Source organism: Globicephala melas, chromosome 9 (genome assembly GCF_963455315.2).
Source record: "Globicephala melas chromosome 9, mGloMel1.2, whole genome shotgun sequence".
Classification (NCBI taxonomy): Eukaryota; Metazoa; Chordata; class Mammalia; order Artiodactyla; family Delphinidae; genus Globicephala; species Globicephala melas.
The window spans coordinates 3138714-3162877 of record NC_083322.1 but is presented as its reverse complement, the minus strand read 5'-3'; the positions used below and the strand labels follow the sequence as shown (position 1 = coordinate 3162877).

Here is a 24164-nt window from a genome sequence, read left to right as displayed (position 1 = left end):
CGCAACTAAGGAGCCCGCAAGCCACAACTAAGGAGCCTGCCTGCTGCAACTAAGACCCAGCACAACCAAATAAATAAATATTTTAAAAAATAAAAAAAATAAAATACTCATGCCAGGGTCCCACCCCTAGATCCTAACCACTGGGCTGGGCTCTTGGACCTGGCTGTAGGATATGTCAGACCTCCTCAGATCATTCCAATACACATCAGAATTCGAGAGCCACTGACCTAACCCACCCTCCCCCTGGCCCCAGGGTATTTGGGGCTGACCTAAGGTCAGAACTGTAGCATCTTCCAGGGCACCCCAGGCTGCACATGGGCCACCCAGTTGCTCCAGGGAACGGCTGGGGAACCACTTCGTCTCCTCCTGCAACTTCACTCCCCACGCCCAGGGCATCCCTGCACTGTCCCTGGCTGGTCCACCTCTGTCTGTCTCCACCATCCCCCCCCCCCCCCCCCCCGCAGCTGACGGGCTGACTCCTGCCCTGCCTTCTCATCTGCATGGGCCTGGGCTCCCTCACAGAAGACTTGCCTCTAGCCACGTTGCTCCCCTTCTCGAGCTTCTGCCAAGGGCTTCCTGCTACCTCTGGGGTCCTGTAGCCCACGGACGGACCCTTGGGGGCTGGCACCCGCCTCTCCCCCACCCCCTGGGCTTCCACTCCTGCTGCCCCTCCCCCTCACGCCTGGAGCTCTCGTCCAGCTCCCCAGGCCCACGCCTGCCTCTGGTTCTCTCTCACACTGTTACCTCCGTGTAGCCTAATTTCTCAGCCCCCCTTTCTTCATCCTGCTCGCCGTTCAGATCTCAGCCTAAAGCCCAGTTTCTCAGAATCCTGACACCTGCCACAGCACGGGTGAACCTTGAGGACGTTATGCTCAGTGAAATAAGCCAGACACAGAAGGACAAATGCTGTGTGGTTCCTGTCACACGAGGTCCCTGGAGTCGTCAGATTCCTGGACAGAGAAAGCAAAAGGGTGGGGGCCGGGAGTGGGGGAGGGGGATGAGGAATCATTGTTTAATGGGGACAGAGTTTGAATTTTGCAGGATGAAAAGAGTCCAGGAGATGATGATGGTGAGGGTTGCACATCAGTGTGAATGCACTTAACGCCACTGAGCTGTACACTTAAACGTGGTCAAGGTGGCAAATTTTGTGTCATGTATGTTTTACCACAATAAGAAAACTTCTTTCCAGTCACTTTCTCAGGGACTCCTTGCCTGCCTTTGGCCTAAGTTAGTAGTACTGTTACGTGTTCCCAAAGCTCCTCAGAACATTTTCCTGTTAAAGTTTGTCTTCTTTACCGGATCGTGAGTAAAGGCACATGATACGTCCCACCTCATTCATCCCTGTGCTCTCGCATGATTGGCACAGAGTTGGTGCCCACTAAGTAACTTTTCATAAATGTTGAGTGAATAAATCACAGATTTCAAGCTTCCCAGCCCACCAGTCACAATTCCTAGGAAAAATACAGTTGCTAAGATAGTCAAAGCCATTTGATGTTAACATACCCAAGAGTATCAGACAGATTGTCTGGTCATGGTAAATGATAACATTGGGTGCACTCTGTGGAGTTTGAGTCTCCAGTTGACCTTAAATGTAGATGATTTTGGAGGTGGGTGAGTTCCAAAGGGTCCCGAGACTACGTCTGTTCTATCAGATAAATGCAAAGGAAAATGCGGACCACATTGCTGGTTTGGGATTTTTAAAGAATACCCTATTTGTAAGCACTTCCTTGATTAACGCTATGTTTTTTCTCTTTCCAAATTAGATATTTATCTTTGAAAACAATATCTACTACTGTGCACACGTCGGGAAGCAGGCCATCCGTGTGGTCTCAACTGGGAAGGAAGGCGTGATTTACAACGGCCTTAGCGACTGGCTGTACGAAGGTACGCGGGATGTGGGAGGCTTGGTGCCTGTGGTCACTGCTGCTGCTGCGTCACTGGGATTGGCCGTGGTGGTGTTTCCTCTGACTCTGTCAATTAAACTCTGTTTCTTGAGGTTCTGCTAAATTACAAAGAGACTGTGGAGCCTCGGGGAGCAGCAGGTGACCATCGGGGGCCTGCAGTGTCAAGCACTCACCTGGTGGCCAGGTGGGCAGGGCATCCTACAACCCTGTGCTGTGCTGGTGGGTGACTCCCGGAACAGTCAGGATCCCAAACGTGCAGGTTTCCTGCTCCCTTTCTGAGAGGTTGAGTGCCTGGTTCTGCCTGGGGAAGGGAGAGCTGGAAAAGACATCAGAGGGTAAAGCTTCCAAAAGAAACGCGTCAGGGTGGCCTGCCGGCCTGTGAGCATCCGCCTCATCGGACGTTTTCTGCTACTGGTTTTCCTCTGGCACCAGAGGACTCCAGCGGTATGCATTATTAAATGACTAAAAATCTGAGCGAGAAGCTCTCTTTTTAAGCATTTATAACCCGTCTCCACATTAATGACAACTTCGTCGTAACAATAACAGCCCTGTATTGATTGCCGTTAGTTGCCAGGTGCCATGCTAAGCACTTTAGTGCTTTTTATTACCTCATTTACCCGCCACGTTAGTCCAGGCTGCTCTAAGGAACACCACAGGCTGGGCAGCTTAAGCAACTTTTATTTCTCGTAGTTCTGGAGGCTGGGAAGTCCAAGATCAGGGCTCCAGCAGAGCTGGTGTCTGGTGAGGGCTCTCTTCCTGGCTTGCAGACGGTCACCTTCTCCCTGTGTCCTCACATGCCAGAGGGAGAGAAAGTCATGGGGAGGAAGCTCTGGTCTCTTCATCCTCCTAGAAGGGCACTAACCCCACCGTGGAGGCTCCACCCTCGTAACGTCATCACCTCCCAAAGGCTCTACCTCCAGACACCATCACATTGGGGATTTTGGCTTCCACCTGAATTTTGTGGGGCCACAGACATCCAGTCCATAACGCCCTCATGAGAGCATTCTGAGATGAGTGCTGTTATGGACATTTCACAGAGGAGGCTCAGTGAGGGTAAGTCATCTGTCCAAGGTTACACGAGGTTAGGGGAGATGTATCATGGAGTATCACTGTTCAAGTGCAGGACTATCCCCTTTCTGGAAATGCAGATGTCAGCAGGATGCCGACGCAGCCCAGCACTGGGCTGATAAACAGCTTGTGTTCTTGTCAGCCTGCTGGTCTGAGACCACACGATCACAGGAAGAATTCACTGTGCTGGGCTGGGGCAAGGGTAGGGGGCGGTCAGGGGACCCCCAACGGGGTCTGGGCATGATCAAGCCCATAAAATACCATGTTTCCTCAGTGCTGTGCATTCCTCAAGCTGGGTTCTGCATTGCAGGGGTTTATGTATCCTAAAGGACAGAGCGGATAGACCTGTATGCTTAGTCCCACTTCCCATCGTGATTTCACTGAAGTCACTGAAGCACAAGGTTGACTTGATTTCCATTTTTTTAAAGTGAGATGTAAGTCGTAGACAGTAAAATGCACAATTATAAAGACACAGTTTCATGGGTTTGACACAGTATACACTGGGCAGCCCCATCAAGATATAGAACATTCCAGGACCTCCCTGGCGGTCCAGTGGTTAGGACTCTGCACTCGCATTGCCAGGAACCCGGTTCAGTCCTTGGTTGGGGAACTAAGACCCCGCAAAGCCATGTGGCGTGGCCAAAAAAAAAAAAAAAAAAAAAGATATAGAGCATTCCATCATCTCAGAAAGCACCGCCGGAGCCCCTTTCCAGTCACGTCTCCCCTCACCCCAAGCTTCCCTTCCAGAGGCTCCTACCATCCTGATTTCTGTGCAGCTGGCTTCCTAGCAGAATGCTGGAACGTGGGCACCCATGTAGGCCGGCCCTCTCGCTGCGTCTCCCTGGAGTCCCGTGTTTACTCCAGCATGGCTGCTGCTGCTCAGAGCACCCAGGATTCCGGTACTGAGCTGCCTTCTGGGGCCAGGAGAATCGAGCCTTGAGGTTTCATCGGGCTCATACAAGGGAGTCACTGGAACAAAATGGACACTGTCCAGCTTCCACTGTGCTTCCACTGTCCTGTGCACAAACAGCCTTATGAGCAGCAGGCCCCAAGTTCCAGGGCGATCACGGCAATGACAACCCAATGACCCCTAAGAGAGAGAGGCCCCTGGAGCCCTGGCTGGAAGGACCTAGACCTGCCCTAGGAATAATCTCCTTCAAAAATCCATCACCAGGAGATGGAGAATGTCTTTTTTAGTATCTTCCTAATAAAATAAAAAGCTCATTGCCTTGCAATTCAAAGTAAGCTTTTGCTTCAGCAAATCCGTTGAAAAGAAATATTTCCTCAAGGCATTTACCCAGAATTGTGTTCGTGTGATAACAGGGCCCCACATGTTCTAAACCAGTCCCAGGTGATGTGGCAGCTTCATCTCCTTAGTGCTGCCCCCTGGAAGGCTATATTTGCTGATGCTTCGGTCTCTGAAGTTGGGAGCGTGAGAGCTCTGGGGAATCTCGGTTCCTTTTTTAATAATTGGAAGGTAAACTCTGAAGATTGCCTTTTTCTAATCTGTGACTTAACTGCTTCACTTCCACATGCTCCTTAAAAAAAAAAAAAAAGGAGAAAAAAGATTAGGGGGAAAAATACCCTGACAGCATTTGCAGGGGGCCTGACTCGCTTGGAGATGTTAGTTCTGAGAAGAAACGAAGTTATATAAGTTCTAAACCACCCTGCAGCCCGTAGGCTTGTTGGCAGTCAGATGCCATATTGATTTGTTGTGTTCCCCAAAAAGGAACTTTGAACATATTGAACATTTCAGAATATCAAGGACTGAGGGAGAGAAGAAGGAGACCTGGGGACTGCCAGGAATCTCCATCCCTGGACCAAAGGTTTACATGCACTCGGTAGGAAACTCCCCCAACTCACTGACGCAAGCCCCACACACGGAAATGCACCCGCGGCCCTGCCTGCAACCTCAGACCGCGTGTCTCACTGACTTTCCAGTTGCCCTGCCTCGTGGTGGCCACACACTGATCTTGATAAGCAAAGTGCATGTCTTTATTTTATTCTTCTGGGCAGATGTCATGGAGTTACATAGAACTTTGATTTTAATATGGGATTAAAGACAAGTGTCCTACAAACTGTTTTAAGGTTTACGAAAGTTGGTTATCCAGAAACTAAAGATGTCACTAGTTTTTTGAGAAGTCAGAAAGGAAGTTTCTGTTAAGAATTTGCACTTTCATGCAAGTGTTAGCAATTTTGCAAAGCTCCTAATATGTAGGCTTATGGGCAAAGAGCTGGATTGTCCAAATTTTTATGAAAGGTTCATGGTTACCAGTGGTACAGAGATGGTTGTATTTCCCAGTTGCTGCTACTTGTTTATATTACTGGGTTGGCCAAAAAGTGCCTGCGGTTTTTAAGTAAAAGTAAAGACACATTTCTCATTTCCACCAAGAACTTTATTGAACAACGTAGTCATCCTTTTGTTGCACTACCTTCTGCCATTTTTCAGGCAACTTCATAATTCCATCTTCCCAAAACTTTTTATCTTTTTGAGCAAAGAACTGTTCCAGGTGTCCTCCAGGGAACTGAAATTTTTTCCATTAAGAGAATTTTGTAAAGACCGAAATAAATGGAAATCCAAAGGTGCAGTGTCTGGTGAATACGGCGGATGAATCAGAACTTCCCGGCCAAGCTGTGACAGCTTTTGCCTGGTCATCAAAGAAACATGCGGTCTTGCGTTATCCTGATGGAAGATGATGCATTTTCTGTTGACTAATTCTGGACGCTTTTTGTCGAGTGCTGCTTTCAGTTGGCCTAATTGGGAGCTGTACTTGTTGGAATTAATCTTTTCATTTTCCAGAGTGAGCTCATAATAGAGGACTCCCTTTCAATCCCACCATATACACAATATCACCTTCTTTGGATGAAGACTGGCCTTTGGTGTGGTTGATGGTGGTTCATTTTGCTTGCCCCACGATCTCTTCCGTTCCACATTATCGTACAGTATCCACTTTTCATCACCCATCACAATTTGTTTTAAAAACGGAACATTTTCATTCCATTTAAGTAGAGAATTGCATGCGGAAATACAGTCAAGAAAGTTTTTTTTTTTTTTTGCTTAACTTGCGTGAAAGCCGAACATTAAAGCGATGAACATCACCACGCTGGTGCAGGTGACTTTCAGCGCTGGATTTGGATATTTTGATGTCGGCTGTCTCCCGTGTGGTATAATGTTGATTTTTCTCAATGTCTCGATTTGATCACTGTCAACTTCAGCTGGGCTACCTGACCCTGGAGCATCGTCCAGTGAGAACTCTCCAGCACGAAACTTCGCAAACCACTTTTGACACATTCCATCAGTCACAGCACCTTTTCTGTACGCTGCACAAATCTTTTTTGGTGTTTCAGTTGCATTTTCACCTTTCTTGAAATAATAAAGCATAGTATACGGAAAATGTTGCTTTTTTTCTTCCATCTTCAATATTAAAATGGCTACACAAAAATTCACCAATTTTGATAAGTCTTTTTTAAATACACACTGATATGAAGCTGTCACAATCTACCAATAGTGTTTCGAATGAAGTTAAAGATAACTAAGCGTTACCAGAGTCATCTTATGGAAAAAACCAAACGAACCTTTTGGCCAACTCAGTATTTTCATTTTCATCATTGCCATCATACACACGAGGTATAGTGGTACACAGCACAGAATTTTGGGCCAATAATTTTTCAGTAATGAAACTTTAAGTCATTACATGTTTCCACTAAACTAGGAGACCTCCACACCTCTATTGCCAAAGCAGTCATATGCGTAACCCTAAATAAATAGCAGTATATTCAGTGATAGGTCATTATCGTGAAATGGCTCATACCCCGGTGGAAAGCTGGAGTGTGTCAGGCTCGTTTGAGAACCACTCTGTCCCCACGTGTGTACCAGTCCTTGTCACTTCAACTCCTCTGAGACCCGATGGAGGTAGGGTGGGGGCAGTGAACTTGAGAAGGTGTTCACAGAGCACAGCCTGGCACCATCAGGCTGGGATGTCAGGGAGAGCCGAGAAATGCCTGGAGAGCATTTATTTAACATCTGGTTTGGTGTGGATGAACCCCCGGGATGAATTTTACCCTGAACTAGTCCAGAGCTTGGTGGTACTCGGAAACGTGATTGGATGCAGGGAGGCTGCTTGGCCGGGCAGCCTCGCCACGTGAGAGTCAGCGGGAGTGATGCTGAATAAGGCCCCCTGCTGGCTGCTCGGCGTCAGCTCCTCTGCTTGGCTTCAGGACCTAGGCAGTCAGGCAGTGCCTGGTTGACAGTGACCAGAGGGAGAAGCAGGAGAGGACCGGACGCTTCTGTTGTGCCCTTGCCCGGGCCCTCAGCTCTCCCTCCCTAGCACACCTCCTCCCCTTTCCCGGAGTCCCGGTGCTCCTGATGGCCAACTGCCCCGTGGGCCATGGTCCCCATGGTACTCTGTCCTCTGCCCACCTGCCCGGGAGCCCCCAGGCCCTCCCCCCAGCCCCGTGCTGACTGCCCGGCTTCACTTGGGGCTGGGGTGCAGCTGGGCCCCCTTCCCAGGGCTGATGCGGGTGGAGGCACTCGCAGTGCATCCTGCTCCCAAGCTTAGAGTGCTCTAGAAAGCCTGTTCTCGCTGGGGCAATGGAAGTCGCGGGAGCTTTGCTAAGCTGGAGTCGTTCAGAGCTGCTCATTTGACACACGAGCCTGGTCACGTGGTCCTTACCCTTCACGTTCAGACTCTTGTCCAGAGGCTGCAAAGCCTGGGTGAGGCTGAGGCCTGTTTGCTTTTCTTAACACTGTCTCTTCAAGTATCTTTCAGAGTCAGCACTAATGACCTTACAGTTTTCTCTACACAGAGGTGCTCTGAGAGACCTCAACGAGAGGCCAGGGAGGCCCCGGTGGATGAACTAAAATTCTTTCCTGACTTTTGTTTTGGGTGTGACTCCACGCCTTATAATTTGGATTATTCAAGGAGGCAGGGAGTTGACTGGGGGAATGGCTGTCATGGGAAGAAATGTTACTACGACTGAAGCCCTTACGGAGATTTGTGGGGTGATTTGGAATATGTGTGCTTTCCACGGGAACTATTCCCCCGTAAGGAAAAGAGTTCTTCCCCGATCATCCAGAGCCCCGCAGTCTCTCTAAATTCCCTGCGGTGAAATTGCTAAGTAACGTTTCCCGTGGAACGTGCCTGTTGGGTTTAACGTAAACTTGTGGTTTATTCCATGCTTGGTGAGCTGTGTGTGCTGACTTGTACACTTAGGCTCACTGTGTCCGCTGCCCACTTTGTACAGGTCGTCAGTGGACTGAGCCAGTGGGATCCACTGTGGCCACAGGCCTCTAGTGAACAGCCCTCGCCTGGGACTAGTATGTGTAGGTAGAGGACATACTGCACACCAGATTTTTGTCAGTAAGAAAGTGTTTCTAATGCCTCTTGCACTATTTTTAAAACTCCCTGGAATACATTTCGATCATGATATTTTGCGAAGCTTATAGAGCCACACACTGGAGTGTACATTCTTGATTGAGTTCTTCAAATGCTAATGTCCTGAAATACTGGGTTAGGGCACTTCAGCTGCTAGCAAACTGCATCCTGGTGGTAGATAAAGGGAATTGACACACCCATCGTGCATCATTCCCGCCGGACTGATGGCTTTAAAGAAAGTTACATGGCCAGGAGTTCAGTGGACTTAGAATCATGGTCAGTTCTGTATGCTGTTATTCAAAGCACAGATCTGTAGTTCTTTGGACTTAGTGGTGGTTACTTCTCTGATTTACATGATGGGAAATCTTGGTCAGACCAGGAAATCTCTATTAGGAAATGGCCAGAAGCTTGTGATTGGCTTTACAGAGTCCTCTTGTGTAAGGGTGGCAGAGCTGTGGTAAAGGCAGGGTCTTTGCAGCAACCATGCCTGCCTTTGAATCACAGCTTCACCACGTAGAAGCTACGTGAACCTGGGTGAGGTTGAACTCTTTGTGTCTGTCTTCTTATCTGCAAAACAAGAGTAAAGGTCATCAATGTTCCCTAAGGTCATCGTGGAAGTTAAACGAGCTGATACGTGTACAGTTCTTAGAACAGTGCCTGGGACTAGGAAACTGCAGCTGTTGCTGTTAAAACTACTGTTACTTTGTCTGTAACTCCAAAAATTAGTCACGTAGCACGTACGCACCTCATTTTCCCACCTGGCGTCGCCAGCAGTCAGGAGCACTAATGTGCAGTCCCTTCTCCTCCAGTATCGGCTTCAAAGACTATTAAAATCTACTCACTCGTGAGTTATTGTCTATAATGTGTTACATAAGAAGCACATGGCTTCCTACTCAACCTGGAGAGGATGTCCGTGCAGATATGAACATCTCCCTGGAACCTTCTGTCTGCATTTAGAGTCACGAGCTGGAGTCACATCCCTCACTCGTCACCGACGCCAGACAGCTGGTTAACCTGTGAGCACCAGAGATCTTCTACCTCAGTAAAAAGTATGCTTCAGGATGGCCTGTAGAAATTAAATACTTAAAGATCATATTCCAGTTCATCTATGGCTTCTAAAGAAGGATATGAATGTCAGAGAGATGAAAATCCTGAACGTAACCAGCCTCTGGAAAAGCCTCCAGACCCGGGAGGTGCTGCCGTGGAGCAGTGGCTCCGGATGGCAGGGCCTTTTGCCCGGTAACTCCGCGCTTTCAGTATTTAATGTAAGTGAAAGGAGCGAGTTTCCTGCGCAGCCCTTGCCTTCAGCTCCGTGACGTAGTAATGACCTTGACTTGCGTAGCAGGTGGCTTTTACCTTGTAGAGAGACACAGCAAAGGCTCATGCTGTTCAGTGGGGACCCACTCAGCTCCGACATTGAGGTGCATGAGATGCTTCAGTCTGTGTTCATCCCTTCTGTGCTCGCTCTGACCCCAAGAGAGACGTCCTCGGGTTTCTAGATGTCTGTGCATATCAGCATGAGAACAGTGGTCTAAGGCAGGGAGTGAGGTTGTCAGGTGCGTGGGGAGAAGGTGATGGCCAGCCTACATAAATGGCCACCAAGGGTCTCCTCGCCCCCTGGACCGGTCCAACCATATCTGGGCCCTCCACTTCCTCCTACGCCCCTCAAGTTCCATCACAACCTCCCCCGCCAGCACATCTCCCAACCGTGACGGTCCCTACACATGGCAATGCTTACCTGTCCTCACGGTGCTGCCTCGGCTCCAAAATTCAGATGCAGGATTCTAGAAACCCTCCCAGGGGAATCAGCTGGCCTCCCGTTTTTCACTGTCATCAGAACTTCCACAAACTTCCTTCAGCAGAAATAACAACCTGATTATTGAAAAGCAGGAACTGTAATCTCGTTGTAATTACGAGCTTCACTTTTTATCCCCAAAGGTAAAGGAATCAGGAGAGGCTTTAGCAATGGCGGCAGTCCCCTTACTAGGGGCCAAGGGGAGTGAGATTGAAGCTGACAGCTCCAGACCACCTCCTAAAGTGCCAGCCGTGGCTCACCTACTGCAGGAAAGTTTAACTTTGACTGTTTCTTCCATGGCACGCCTGACACGATTAAACAGGAATGAATCTATCGACTCCTCTGCAGGAAGAAGGCGCTGCTCTTATCCTGCCGCAGCTGCGGAAACTTGGCCTCAGCAACGTTAAGTGACTTCTCAGTGGTCACACAGCCAGTGAGTGGTTCCAATTTGGCCTCCTAACCACATGCCTATTGTGTGTATAAAAAGCTGCATTAACTTCTTGCAGGTTAAAAATAGGCTTGATCGATGCCCAAGTGATGAGTGGACCACCCGTCCCCTTGACACGGTCTGCTCGCTCCACAGCCTTCAACACCCCCAGCTCCGTGCAAGGCGCTTCTCAGAGTGCAGATGTGAGAGCCCAGGGGGCCTGCGTGTGAGTCTCTGAGCTGCCACTCAGCCACCCGGTGACCTTGAGTGAGTCACGTATCTTGCCTGGCCCTCCCATCCCTCGCATGAAAAGTAAGAGCTCAGATACCTTCCCCAAAGAATTAGTGTGAGGTTAGATGAGAGCATATCCGTGAGAGCACAGGTAGAACCACGTGAACTTGCCAATACGTGTGATCACGTATTAGCACATGGCTGTGAAGTGTTCCACAAGGATAAACCTCCCGCCTGCCTGCCCTGCCGCCAGGGCTACTGTCGGACGTGGCAAAGTCTCAGATGTCCGTGTGCCTGGCATGGAACGAGTGTCTACCACGAAGGGGCAGAGGTGTTTTTAACGGAAAGGTGGACCCGGACACCTCAAAGCACAGCCTCTCCAGTGGGTTAAGGGCCGTGGTTGTGGCCTTGGATTTCTCCCAGCAGAAGCTTGCAGAGACTCATGGCTCGTCATCTTCCTCGTCACGGCTCCTTGTTTTCCCTGCATATTCCCAGCACCCTTCTGATCGCCATGGTGACCATACGGTTTGGACTTTAATTACTATTATATCTTATTGCCTGCCGGGAGCATTCAGGCTGAGAGTTGCCATTTAAACTATGTAATCAACGGGCTGTCCAGTTGTGGGGATGAGGTGTTAGGCTGGTCGATCTCCTGGTGTTACCCCGAAGGTTCTCCACTGAAAAGGTGATGTGGCCCAAGCTGGGGCCCGACCGCTGCGCCAGCTGAGGAAGGAACGGTATTCTGACCCGGACACTCGGGCCAGCGGTGAGGGCCCTGACTGTGAAAACAGCTTTGGGAGATCAAATACTCGAACTCCGATCTGGAATTTCTCCTCAAGTTCAGTGCTAAGGGCAGGGCCTGTGACCTATGCTTTGCAACCCAGCGTCCTCCCTGGACTAAAATAAGCCCGGTCAGAGAAGGGGGAAGAGGATAGCCTAGATCAGGCTGGGAATCACAAAAGTAGACCAACAAAGCAAACCAGACACTACCTCCCTGATTCAGAACGAGGGGAGTCACTCACGCCTCTCACCACACCCCTCGTCAGGGTGGAGGCGGGGCTGGGGCACGCTCCCCGTGGTCCCTCAGGGGCCCAGGCTGCTGGGGCCGCCCTCCTCTCGGGCGGGCAGCCAGCCCAGCCCAGCGCGCTAGTGGAGGAGGGGGTTCAGTTCTGGAGGGACGCACGCTAGCCTGCAGGTGACGCTGGCGGCCAGTCCTGCTCGTAACTCGCTATCCAGGGCTCGGTGCCCGGGCCCAGGAAGTGATGCCAGCAGCAGGAGACCCGGGCCCGGCAGAGGCGGCACTGAAGATTCCACATCTGGACGGCGGGCAGCAGGCCCCAAGTCTGGGACCAGAGCAGAAGAGGAGCTACTGTGGGGTACGGGGGATCCCTCAGAGTCGGCGAGGAGATAGAGGGTCAGGTTCAGGGGGCGGCCAGGGAGTGCCGTGGGACCGGTGTGGTTGCAAGGCTGATGCCACCGCGCTGGACGCCGGGAGGTGTGGGGACCTGGGAGGGGGGATGCCGGGTGAGGGCCACCTGCCGGCTCAGAGCGCACACGACGTTAGTGAGCTGCTGCAGGTGGACGTGCCACGTCCCTGCACTGGAGTGTTCAGGAGACAGCTGGGGGCTGGGGCTTTCTGTCCTTGCACACTCACCTTGTTTGCCACTCAATGGCTAATAGCTGGGCGAGTCCTCAGACTCACTAGCTTGTGGGTTTCCCTCTTGCATGGAAAGTTGGTCAGTGTCACCTGTGCCTTGTGGCCAGCTGCCTTCTTCTTGGCGTCTCCTTGGATTCCGTAAATTAATGGCTGTGGTTCCCAGTGGACAGCCCCCGCCTGCAGGGGAGAGGCCCCAGGAGGGGCAGGCCCCCTTGAGCTGGTCGTTGTGTGACACTGTTTGATTAACTGCAAACCCCGGGGCCTCAGAGTCAGAAGCTGAGTCTGCACTTGATACTCCAGCGTGGGCCTTGTTAGTATCTCAGAAAAATAACTGATTGCTTTAATTCAATGTGAAATTTAAAAATCAGAAATAAGAGAAGTCTGAGAGGAAAACGTTCTCTAAACATGTGGGAAGAATTCCCACTGGTCTTGAGAAATGTTTCTCACAATTAATTACCTAATCCTGAGAGATTTTGATGAATAATATATGATGTTCAGTGGTTATATTTTTAAAGCTTTTTAATTATGCATCGATTGTGAGATTAAGATAAACACATCTTCATCTTTTTGCTGTAGAGTCTTAATGAAATTTGGGTATCGGTGGCTGAAATCTTGATGCTCTTGGGAATTCCAATTCCTTTTCGTCTTTTCTGTCTCCTTAAATCACATAAGGATGGGACACCATGTGCCCTAGTATTGAGAGTTTGTTAATACGTTCCACCAAAATGCAAACAGCAAATGCTTGACGGGAGACACATCAGGCTCCAGGCTTGTATGTGCTCGAAACAACTTCATCTGAGGCTCAGAGGCCAGATTCCTGCCTCTGCTCTTTCGCCACTGTACCTGCTTCCTAACCTCTTTGGGCCTTAGTTCCTTTTCCCTGGTCTGCAAACATAGTGCAGTGAACTCCATAACACTTCTCCCCGCCCCGCTATGTTTTTGTACTTAAACGTCAGTGCTGGGGACGTGCAGCACGACAGCATGAAGTCAGTATTGGCGCCAGGTGACTTTGTGGTGAGCTGCTGACCTGTCTGCGGCTTTCCTTGGTGGGTGCGAGGGGCGAACAGCAGGGCGGGGGGCCAGCACGGGGTGCCTCTGTCTCCTGCCCCACTCCGCTCCCCCGACAGGACCGTACGATCCTCAGGGGATCCTGACCCGCCTTCTCCTTGCCCCCGGGGGAAACTGTCTGCGCTCAGGGAAGCAGCCTGCCTCTCTTCCTTTTACCCCCTTTTTCCTTTCTTTCTATAAGATTTTCATTTTCAGTATAACTTTTCTCTTTGCTCAGGGCTGCCCTTGGGAAGGTGCGGGGTGGCGGGGGTGAGATGACAGCTCAGCTTCTCCATGTCAGAGCCACCTGGACGTGGAGTCATGGAGAAGATGCACTCTTATCTCTGATTCTATGAACTGGGGCCGTGCCTGGAAGGCGATTGCAGGGCGTAGGTCTCAGGTCAGCCTCACCTTCGTACTCAGCCTCCCAGCAGTGGGAGAGCTGTCCTGGGAAGGTCACTGTCGTGGGGTCGGGTTATCCCAGAGTGACTCCTGCACTGGCCCCAAGGGCAGACACACAGGCCCCGTGTCTCCACCGCACAAGCTTGTGGCTCTGAGCCCCAGAGCAGGTCGCAGAGCCCAGTGCCCATCATCCCCAGGGCGAGCAGAGCATCTGCTCCCTCTGGCTCCAGCTGATGAGTCAGCCCTTCCCCGGGACACAGCACCTCCCTCCCAAGGCCATGGCTCATCCGTTCAATGGAAAATAGGCAGCCAAGCCAGGAAACTGCCAGGTGCCGGCTGTACCCAAAGAGGAGGTGACGTTGCAGCTCTTACCGGAAAACACCCGTCCAGCACCTTGTTCTTTTTGCAGGAATACGTACATCTGAGCCTTGCTTTATTCATAGAAAAACCAAACAGCTGTGGGGACAGGAGCACGGAAGGTGTCGGGGTTTTAAATAGATGTTCCCGGGAAGGTGCCCGGTTTTCCAGGAGGTTACGGGGTCACTTCAAGAAGGAAGCAGGGGGCTTCTCTGGTGGCGCAGTGGTTGAGGGTCCACCTGCTGATGCAGGGGACGCGGGTTCGTGCCCCGGTCCGGGAAGATCCCACATGCTGCGGAGCGGCTGGGCCCGTGAGCCATGGCCACTGAGCCTGTGCGTCCGGAGCCTGTGCCCCGCAACGGGAGAGGCCACAGCAGTGAGAGGCCCGCGTACCGCAAAAAAAAATAAAAAGAAGGAAGCAGGCCCTGCCCAGCCCTCAGGACAGAGAAGGTTCTGGATCCACTCCGAACCCTTATATTTTCGGTTCTTTTAAGTGTCTGGCTCACACTGTCTTAATCACTCTCTGACTTCTTCGTGTCCCCATCACGTGACTTCCGTTAAAGGTTAATTCTCCCCCCCCCCGCTTCCCACCAGCTGGGTTCCCCCCACAAATCCCTGTGCCCGTGTCCCTACACAGATGTGAGGAATTTGCATGTAACAGAATCCATTCCGTGAGGAAGCTACTGTGAGACCTAGCCCTGGCCCACGCCCTGTACTGATTATGGAACCTCATGCACAAAGATGGTGTTTAAGCACATCCGAGTCACATGGTACACATCTTCAGCACCATTTAGACACTTTGGCAGAATGACCTGTTCTGATTTAAGATTGTAAAAATATGAAACTCAGAAAACCAAGCAACCACTAATCAATTAACTCAAGAGCTAATTCCTTAAACATTTTTTCCAAATTTCCTTCTCTCGTGATGTTATCAGTACCTGGTCCCCAGTCTCTTTTTCAGTTTCTGTCTTTCGCTGCACACTTGCGGATTTGAGATCCTGTGAGATGTGAGCCAACATAAGCTTGTCCTAAGGGGGAGGTTTATGAAATAGCTTAGGAAACCCTGATGGTTAGAAAATCCGTGGCCACCCGCCTACACCACGGGGAAAAGTCTGACGAGTGACGCTTCCCCCGCCTACCATGAGCCAGGTGCAGACGGCAGGCGTGGGCGGGCAGTGCCCTCCTGTCCTGGCACCGTGGCTGCTTCCACTCAGCACTTCCAGCCTCCGGCCTCTCCACCTGCCTTGCATTGAGGAGGCTCTGGGTCCTAAAGGGAGTTGGGGTCAGAGCCCCCAGAACTTAGGGACAGAGGCACAGACTTCAGCGCCTGGCAAGTCCTCCCCAGATCTTCAGCATGCCAGAAGTCCCCCTATGTTCCTGGGCCAAAGGAAGGTTTCCTTGGACTCTTCAGGGAGCATAACACACTGCACCTTGGTGGCCATGCGGGTTGAAAGTCGGAAATGAGAAACCGTCCTGAGTGGTCATGGCTGAGATTTGTTGAAGACCAGGTGAGGCAGGGGTCTCGCTACCTGCCACGATGTCCAGATGCTCTCCACTCAGGCTGGGCCGTGTGGGTCTCTTTCTATGTGCTAGAGTTTTATATAATTACCTTTGTTTCATTGTAAATTTAACTGACTCTGGAAAAATCATCATTAAGGGAACAAAAAGCTGAACATTAAGGGAATTGAAAACTATGTAAAGGAAGCCTTTCAGGCTGCCAGGGAGCTGGCCTTCTCGGGGTAATGGGGCTTTACTGACTCTGACTCAGATGCTACAGGATCAGGAAAAAGGAAGTGATTTTTCCCGCACTGAGATCTCCCAAAGCGGGTGACACTAAAACAGATGATGCTTAGCAGCAGATGAGGAAGGAGTGTGTGTGTGTGAGTGAGTGTGTGTGTGTGTGTGTGTGTGTGTGTGAGAGAGAGAGAGAGAGACAGACAGAAAGGCAGAGACAGAGACAGAAAGAGGCAGAGAGAGACAGAGATTTTACTAAAAAAAGAGAGATTTAACAAAAGTTTGAGGACTTTCTTTGCCCTCAGTGTGGCTGGCTCCTTTTGGCATCGCTGGAGTCCTAAAACACTGCCCTTCACGCGGGACAATGACAAGTAGAGTGGCCTAGTTGCTTTTACACGGCAGACGGATTTGCAGGTGGTCATCAAAGGGCCATCAGAGGCCTTGGGTGCCCACCCTACAAGAGCAGCTTCTTGACAATTTCCTACTTAAAACTCGCCAGCCACTGGAGATGCATTTGTGGACTTTTTCCCCCCAGAATAAGAAAAGGAGGACGGGAGAATTGAGGCAATCTATCGGTGTTTGGAGAAGCTGCAAATTAGCAGCCAGCAAGGTTATAATGAACATTTGAGTGATCATGCCGTGGAATAAAAATCAAACCCAGACTCATGTCTCCTCCCTGAGGATGCTGCCCCCTGGTGGCCAGCCCAGGAATATAGGGGTGCGTCTGCCTGGTACTCCAGTGCTGATTTGCGGGAATTGGCAGACTGCTCTGATGATGATGAGATGCTTGCGGTGAGTAATGTGCAAATCACACGGTGCTGATGAGCGAGGTAGGCTGCGAGCACGGCGAGGTAAAAGCTCCTTTTGCCTCCTGGCTTGATGTTCGCCGATTTCTTTTTTAACTCCCATTTAATTCTGCTCTCGGCACCTCGGATAAAACATTTAGCGACCGAAAAAGGCTGCAGATGCACGCGGGAATAAATAAGATTTTCTGTATTTAGAATGAGGCCATTTATTTCCGAGTACAGATACATCAGGCAGGTTATTTATGTCTTTTGCAGTTTTCCAGGACCCCGATTTCTCCGGCGCTTTTGTTTTCCCCAGTCTGTACAGCAGCGGGGGTGTAGTGGCAGGCAGTTATTAACACTGAGAACCCACGGGGCTGGCTGTTTCAGGAATGATCCCAAACGCTGTCTCACCGTCTGCATCTGTTCTGATCTGCATCTTGCCTCATTAAAAGATGACTCTGTAACACTGATGTGACCCAGACGGATGGCGCCTCCAAATGCTGAGCCGTAGCCCGAGCTGCCGGACTGCTCGGGGCAGGCAGGGGAAACGGGCTGTAGGCTCGGCCCCTGGTTGGCCGTGCCCCGGCAGTGTTTGGACGAGCAGTGGACCAGGAATCTGGACACTGAGCCAGCCCCACCCTCTACCGTCCTGCGAGTCTGGGAAACAGCCCTGGGGAAGTGTCCACTCCACACTCGCCAAGGCCAGAGTCCAGTCAAGACTCTGGCACTCCCTTTGAGCAAGCTGCCCGTGTCCCTGGGCCTCAGCTTTCTCCTCTGTGAAATGGAATCACAGAAGCAGCCCCACGGTTGCTAGGATGTCAGTAGGGTGGTCGTAGTACCTGGCACACAGTGAGCTTTGGGTCACTAGTAGGACAGGTGACGTACCTGCCCTTCCCGTCGCACTAGATTACGGTAAAGCTCAGGGCACGTGGGGCCTGTTGGTCCCAGAGCTCAGGGTGTTGTCTGGTTGCAAAAGTGGTCCTTCCTGCAGCATTTATCAAGAAGAGAAGAAGCAGCCAGACTGGGAGAAGCTGAGCTCAGGCACATGTGAGCGAGGCTGGGAGGCTCCAGAGAACATTCTGCGAGTCAGAGTCAGAGGAGGACCAGGGCAAAGTGCTGAGCTGCGTCCTGTCTTCACAGCAAGGCACCTCCCCTCCGAGTTCCAGAGGCACAGCTGCAAAAAAAATACCTGTAGGCGATCAACTCTGTAGGGTTTGGAGGCCCCCAGGAAGCCCGAGGCCCCGTCCCTTGGCCAGGAGATAAAGCCTCCCCGTGGGAGAAAGGGGGAGCCCCGTGTTTGCGGTGAGGACACAGCCCCAGTGGATTCTGCCTTCTCTTCAGGTCCTTTGGCGCCTGGTCCTGTTGGGTGCTTGTTAACAAAGCCCCTCCCTTGTGAGATCCCCCCAACCCCAGAAGTACTAGCACACTCTTCTCAGGCTTCTGGAAATTTCTACCTGCAGTTATTTTATTCACAGAGAGATGCTGGCAGCCCCTTTCCTTTGGACTGCACTTGGCCAGAAAGCATTAGAGGAAACAGCAGAGTTCACTTGATTTTAGACTTTCGTATGCTCTTTGCATCTTGGCAAAGGGAGAATTAACTCATGGTGACTGTTGCATTTCACTCTAAAATGAAGTTGAAATTTTCAGCCAACTATTGTACAAATTTGAGAAGATTCATTAAAGAACTGCTGATCCTACAAAACACAACTAAAATATACCGCCTTTATCTTAGAAGTGAGTTCCCTCAGAGGATGGGGACTCCCACTGGAGCCCTTCTCTAACTCAAGGGTCAGCTCCTCAGAACTGGAGTTTTGTCTCCTGCCCTGCATTATTCCCAGGGCCGCGGGAACTCACAGTTCCTGCTCCACTTAGAGCTGGTAGTGTAGAAGGTTAGCTAGGAATGAGTGCGCCGGAAGAAGGCAGTGGGAAGGGTACCGGGTGCCGTCGCAAGCTCACCCAGAGCAGAGACCCGTCGGTCCCGGGGAGGGAGAAGCTGACCTCACCCCCTGGAAGAGCTGCTCTGTAATTGGCCCTGAACCACTTGATCTCCATTTGCCTTCCAGCCCTGTCTGCTTTACAGTGTATATATTTGCATTTCACTCCATAAATGGACCAAAAATCTTAGGCTCTCAGAAGGTTGCCAACCTGCAGTTGTCGAGGTGAAGTCGACCATCCGGTGAGAGTCGTGTCATGGGAAGAGACGGGTCTTGGGGTCTGGCAGCCCTGGACTGACTCCACCACTTAACCCGCTGTCCGAACTGCAGCGAATTAATTCCTGGGCAGGAGCCTCACCCGCCTCCTCTGGCAGGTGGGAGGTGGCGCCTTGTGGATCCGCAGTAACCCGTGCAGCGCCCAGCACCACGGTCACTGTCAGGCTGTTGCTGAGTTACGGCTGTTGCTGCTTGTGCTGTTGCTCTCGGAAAATGCCACATTGGTAACAAACAGAACGATTTCCATTTCACTTTTCTGACCCTGGGTGTCCACGACCCTCCCAGAAGCACACCTTCACCCCACCTTTTAGCACTGGCCACCACAGTAGGGGACAGCGGTGCTCAGGACCTAGGAGTGGGGGACAGTTGTCACTCTGGTGGTGACCAGCATTTAACCAGGGTTGGGGTTTTGCCAGAAAGTGAGCCGTGGACCAAGACGGGTAGCTCGGCCCAGCTCCCGTCCTGGCTCCCGGGAAACCCCGTGAATGTGGCCGTCGTGGGTATTTCTGTGGCACCACCACTGGTGGTTCTCACGCTCTCACTTGCGGAGCATTTCCTGTTTGCAGGACGCTTGTGCGGGACGATGCCCTGTCGGTGCTGCTCTGATCTCAGGCTGTCCCGGGGCCTGGACGCGCAGGCTGGGCTAGAGAGCTGGGGAAGTCTGTAGGATCCACGTCAAAGGCAGGGGAAGCCCTATGGACGGACGTGACCCCACGGGATGGGCCCCCTTGGCTCTGATCACCTCTCTTTAGTCTAGTTCAAGACATCTATTGAGCACTCACTGTGTGCTGCGCACCGTGTGGGCACCATGTTTGCCCTCCGGCCTGGGGTGTCTTTCTCACTGGATTTGAGCAGCTCTGGACACAGGAGGTGGGAGGCCTCCCAGGGGCGACCTGATCCCGCTCCGCCAAGGCCTCCCCTCCCCCTCCTCCAGCCCCGCCCAGACTCTGAATCTTGCCTTTCCTTCCTCTGAACACTGCAGAACTAAAATGTAGTCCTCAATTGTTGGGTTGCCCAAGTTACAAAACAGGACTTAGCGAGGGTTTACGGGACTCGTGTCATTGTTCAGTAATTCGGCTTAATATTATACGCGGGCGCACGAAGTTGCACGCCGGGGGCCAGCCTGGGAGGGCCTGGGTGTGCACGTAGTACCAGCACACACCTGTTGACCCCCCAGGACTGTCCCCGTGTGAAATCCATGGAGCCCTCCCGCTCAGGCCATGGCAACCACCTCGGCTGCTTCAAAAGAAGGGGGGGGAGGGGAGGGGGGAGGGGAGGGGGGAAGTGGGGGCTTCCCCCGGACCATCGCCACCACCTCTCCGTCCTCTCCCCTCCACGGGCACAGCTGGTTTCGGAGGAAGAACTCTCCGCTCGGGTACGTGGTCTGGGCTTGGGGCAGAGTACAGCTCACCTTCCCACCTGGAACTGGGACCTCGCGTCTTCAGCCTGAGGCACACTGAGCGACTGCAGGCTGAGGCCAGGTGCAGGACCGGGAAATTCAGGGGGCGGGAACAGGTGGGGACGGCGTGGGCTGTGGGCAGTGGCTTGGCCCTCAGCTCAGAGATTTGCCAGCTTTGCAGCCTCCCGTCCACGCTAAAGGCAGCGCGGCCCACTGTGTGACCGTACCTGGGGTGACCTGGATCCCCCCCCGTCGTTCACGCCGAATTTCTGAGCTGTGTCTCCCTAGTCAGCACCTATCTGTACAAGTCGAAAGGCAGCCTCTCGTTCTTTGAACAATAGAACCAAGACTATTTCATAATTTGCTGCAGTTATAGGTGTGGAAACTGTTCCGAGTGCTGTTTATAATTCAGTTAATTAACTTTCTTTTTTAGAAATAAATACAAAAACTTGAGACCTAATTTCCTGATGCACATTGTTTTTGATATCCATTATTTTTAAAATACGTTTTCACTGATATTAAGAAATAATTATGCAGACTATCTCAGGCTGATTAAGGTGACTATTGCTCTGTTAGGATTTTCTTTGAAAATATGTAACGTAATGAGCTTTTTCTGCAGTGCATCCTAAAAGGAAATATTCTCGTCTTCTAATTTTAAAGCTGAAGTCAATGTATAAAAGAAATGTTACATATAATTTTAAGGCTATAATTTTGCTTTGTGGTGAAAAATTCTAACTTTCAGAAGAGGACAAAATAGTCAGCACTTTTAAGAAATGGTTTCTTCATAAATACAAACGGCGGTAAATCTCAGTTGGTAGTTAAGTCACTATCCAATTATAATTCCAATTTCAGAATGTCAGTCATTTTTAACTTTCTTGTGAATATTATTAACAGGATGATCAGCTTTGGCAAAATACGAGGAAGAAAAATATGACTGTCTAAGGAAATTGAAGATCACTGTGGGGTTGATAATACATTTTACCTCAACCAATCGCTATTATAGATTATTAAGTTACTATCCAAGGGTACTGTGGGGGAACGTTCTCTTCTAAATGGAACACATTTCAGGAGCTGAACTTAAAACCATTTCTGGTCAGTGCCAGGGCACAAATGGCGGACTCTCTCCAGGGCTACCTGACCACCTGGCAGTTGGCCTTGCAGAGAGTAGCAGTGGGGGGATGATTTGCGATCTGCTGACCAAGTTCCTGTTCATTTCATGTTCAGTGGCACGCACAGGATCCAAAATCACAGGTGGGCACAGGGGCCGTGGTGGGAGAGTGGTAGGAAAAGCAGAATGGAGATGGGAAGATACCAAATAAATGTCTCTTTCAGTATTTTCCACAGATATACTCCTTTCACATACTAGCTGTGTCGTTTGAGCCATTATTTAAACTTTTATCCCTTTAAGTTCCTTAAGGGAAAAATAAAGGTAATAATGTTACCTACCTGGAGTGGTTGTTTGGAGGGGTAAATGAAAACTTACTGAAACACGCACGTGGACACACACGCGTGAACGTTTTGCCTGTAAATTTTGATGGGAAGAATGATTGGCCCAGACCTGGGGTTAGGGGAGGGGTCACAGTGAAGTGCTGTCTGTGTCAGGGCTGCCAGACGAGGTAACCTCCGCTTTCTTTTTCACTTTGCCTGGATCAGCCCTGTCTTCCTAGCGTTACTATCCTCACCAAGGTCTTATTAATTATAAAAAAGAAAAGTGGGGAGGAGTTCAGTGGGTGTTGGTTTGGGATTTTTTTGTTGCAGGCAATATAACTTTTTACAAAATGCGCCCAAAAGCGCTTTACAAAATCAACAATGAAAAAGCAGCAACGCTTCTTGCCCTGAGCAGCTAGTGTATCCCCTGAGGCTTGCTGTTCCCAGCGAGGCAGAGAAAACCCACCAGGGCCCTCCAGGGAGCGTGAGCCATTTGTTTTTTCTCTCCTCCAATTACCAGGACCGGCGGCGAGGGTGATCGATAGTGAGGTTTCCCTGATGGAGAGCTGTTTCTGTCACCAGGTGCCCAGGCACACCAGACACAAGGCCGTACCACAGTGGCCATATCAGTTTGGTCCAGGCGCATCTTCCATTTGACCTTCTGCTCCCTCAGTTGGGACCCTGACTACCAATCTCCAAAGACCCAGGCTGATGTGCATTCCATGATAATAACAGATGTTGTTCAGGACTTGCTAGTGTATTTATGTATAATAACTAATATAACTCTTACGACAGCGCAGTGAGGTAGATACTGTTATCATCCCCATTTTACAGATGGGAAAACTGAGGCACCAAAAGACTGAGTCACTTGCCTAAGGTCACACAGCTTGTGAGTGGCCCTGCCAGAATGTGAAGCTCAAGAGTCTAGCTCCAGGGTCCACCCTCCTGAGCACCGCATGCCGACGTGTGTAGGGCAGGACGCTGTGCACATGGCCCTCTCCAGGTCCCTCTCCATGACGCCTTCGGGGATGGGCAGAGTCACCCTCCCGTCCGACTGCCACCCAGTGGTCAGCACTGTGTGATACCTGACTTAGCACACGTGCTACTCATTGAACATTAGAGCAGAACAGAGGAAAACGAGGTCTGCCACCACGGTCGACACTGTCCTCCCCATCCACCTCTGGTCCCTCCAAGGATCACATGCAGCCTCTCCCCCGCCCTCACCCACCCCTCCCCTGCAGCCCCTGGGGAAGTGACTGCCCTGCAGGGATCTGCATGGTGTCTGCAGAAGCCCAGCCCAGTTCACACAGGCTCCCTCTTCTCTCCTGCACCCGACCTCCCCACCCAAAGACAGCGCACAACTGACACTGGGCCGACAAGCCTTCATTGCTTGGGGTCTTGCATGATTTTTTAAATGCAGGCAAAGTCATTCTTCAGCAAGAGCCCCTTCTTCCTGTGGCCGCCTGCCCTGAGGATGAGGGAAGTCAGATGCTTATGTGCAGGTCTCGTTTTTCCTTGTCCCTGGTAAGGTTTTTCCCTTTTGTGTGAGATCCTTAAGGCAGAAGCCAATTCCCTGAGTCTCTTCTATACCCCAGCGCATGCATCGCAGCGCTCGAGGAGCTGGTGTTCAGCATGGTCACTGGGGGAAGGTCCTGGGCACACAGGCGGGAATGTTGACCTTGAACAAGGGCCCGCGACCCCACTCACCGACACCAGCACGCCAGCGGCTTTGGAGCTCTGGAGGCCACCTCCAGGTCCTCTGTGGGCAGGTTGGCGGGCAGATCAGGAGATGCTCAGAGAGGCTGGGGCCGAGGAATAGGGCCGAGCTCATGTCCTCACCGAGCACCAGGTCTGCTCTGCGCCTCCCGCCACATCCCGAGTGCGCCCGCCGCGCCCGGGCCTGCCTTCAGGCTAGCCTAGACTCACAGATTTCCAGTAGACAAAGCCTGCCGCAGCCTTGGCCACCCTCTGCTCGTGGCTGCTGGTTACTTTGCCAGGAGCTCAAGAAACAGGATGGTGTTCTGTCTGGTGGCAGACATTCTAGAACCTGCTCAAAGGAAGTTCCATCCACATCTAAGCCAGGGTGGGGAAATGGGCTGTGGGGCCTGGTCGGGGCGTCTGCGAATCCGGGCCCGTGCCTGGTTGTCCGTGGGACCAAATAAACTGTACGCCACCGTACAGTTAATTGTCCGTCCGTATGTGCAGGTGCTCTTGTGATGAACGAAATACAAATTATTCTAAAAGACACATTGACTATTTCAAACTGGATTAAAATGTGGAATCTGCAGTGTTTTCCTGTAAGGAGGTGTGCTCGTATTCAGAAAGGTTGAGAAAAAGTAACG

General features: G+C 51.2%; 1 protein-coding gene across 5 annotated transcripts in view; it reads left to right on the top strand.

Moving 5' to 3' along the window:
* Nucleotides 1–24164, top strand: part of DPP6 (dipeptidyl peptidase like 6) — a 1029560-nt gene that overhangs the window by 864522 nt on the left and 140874 nt on the right. For all 5 annotated transcript variants that reach the window (XM_060305069.2, XM_060305068.1, XM_060305071.1 and 2 more), the window contains exon 8: nucleotides 1764–1884. In XM_060305069.2, the coding sequence (XP_060161052.1) occupies nucleotides 1764–1884 (121 nt within the window). The remainder of the gene's footprint in view (nucleotides 1–1763; nucleotides 1885–24164) is intronic.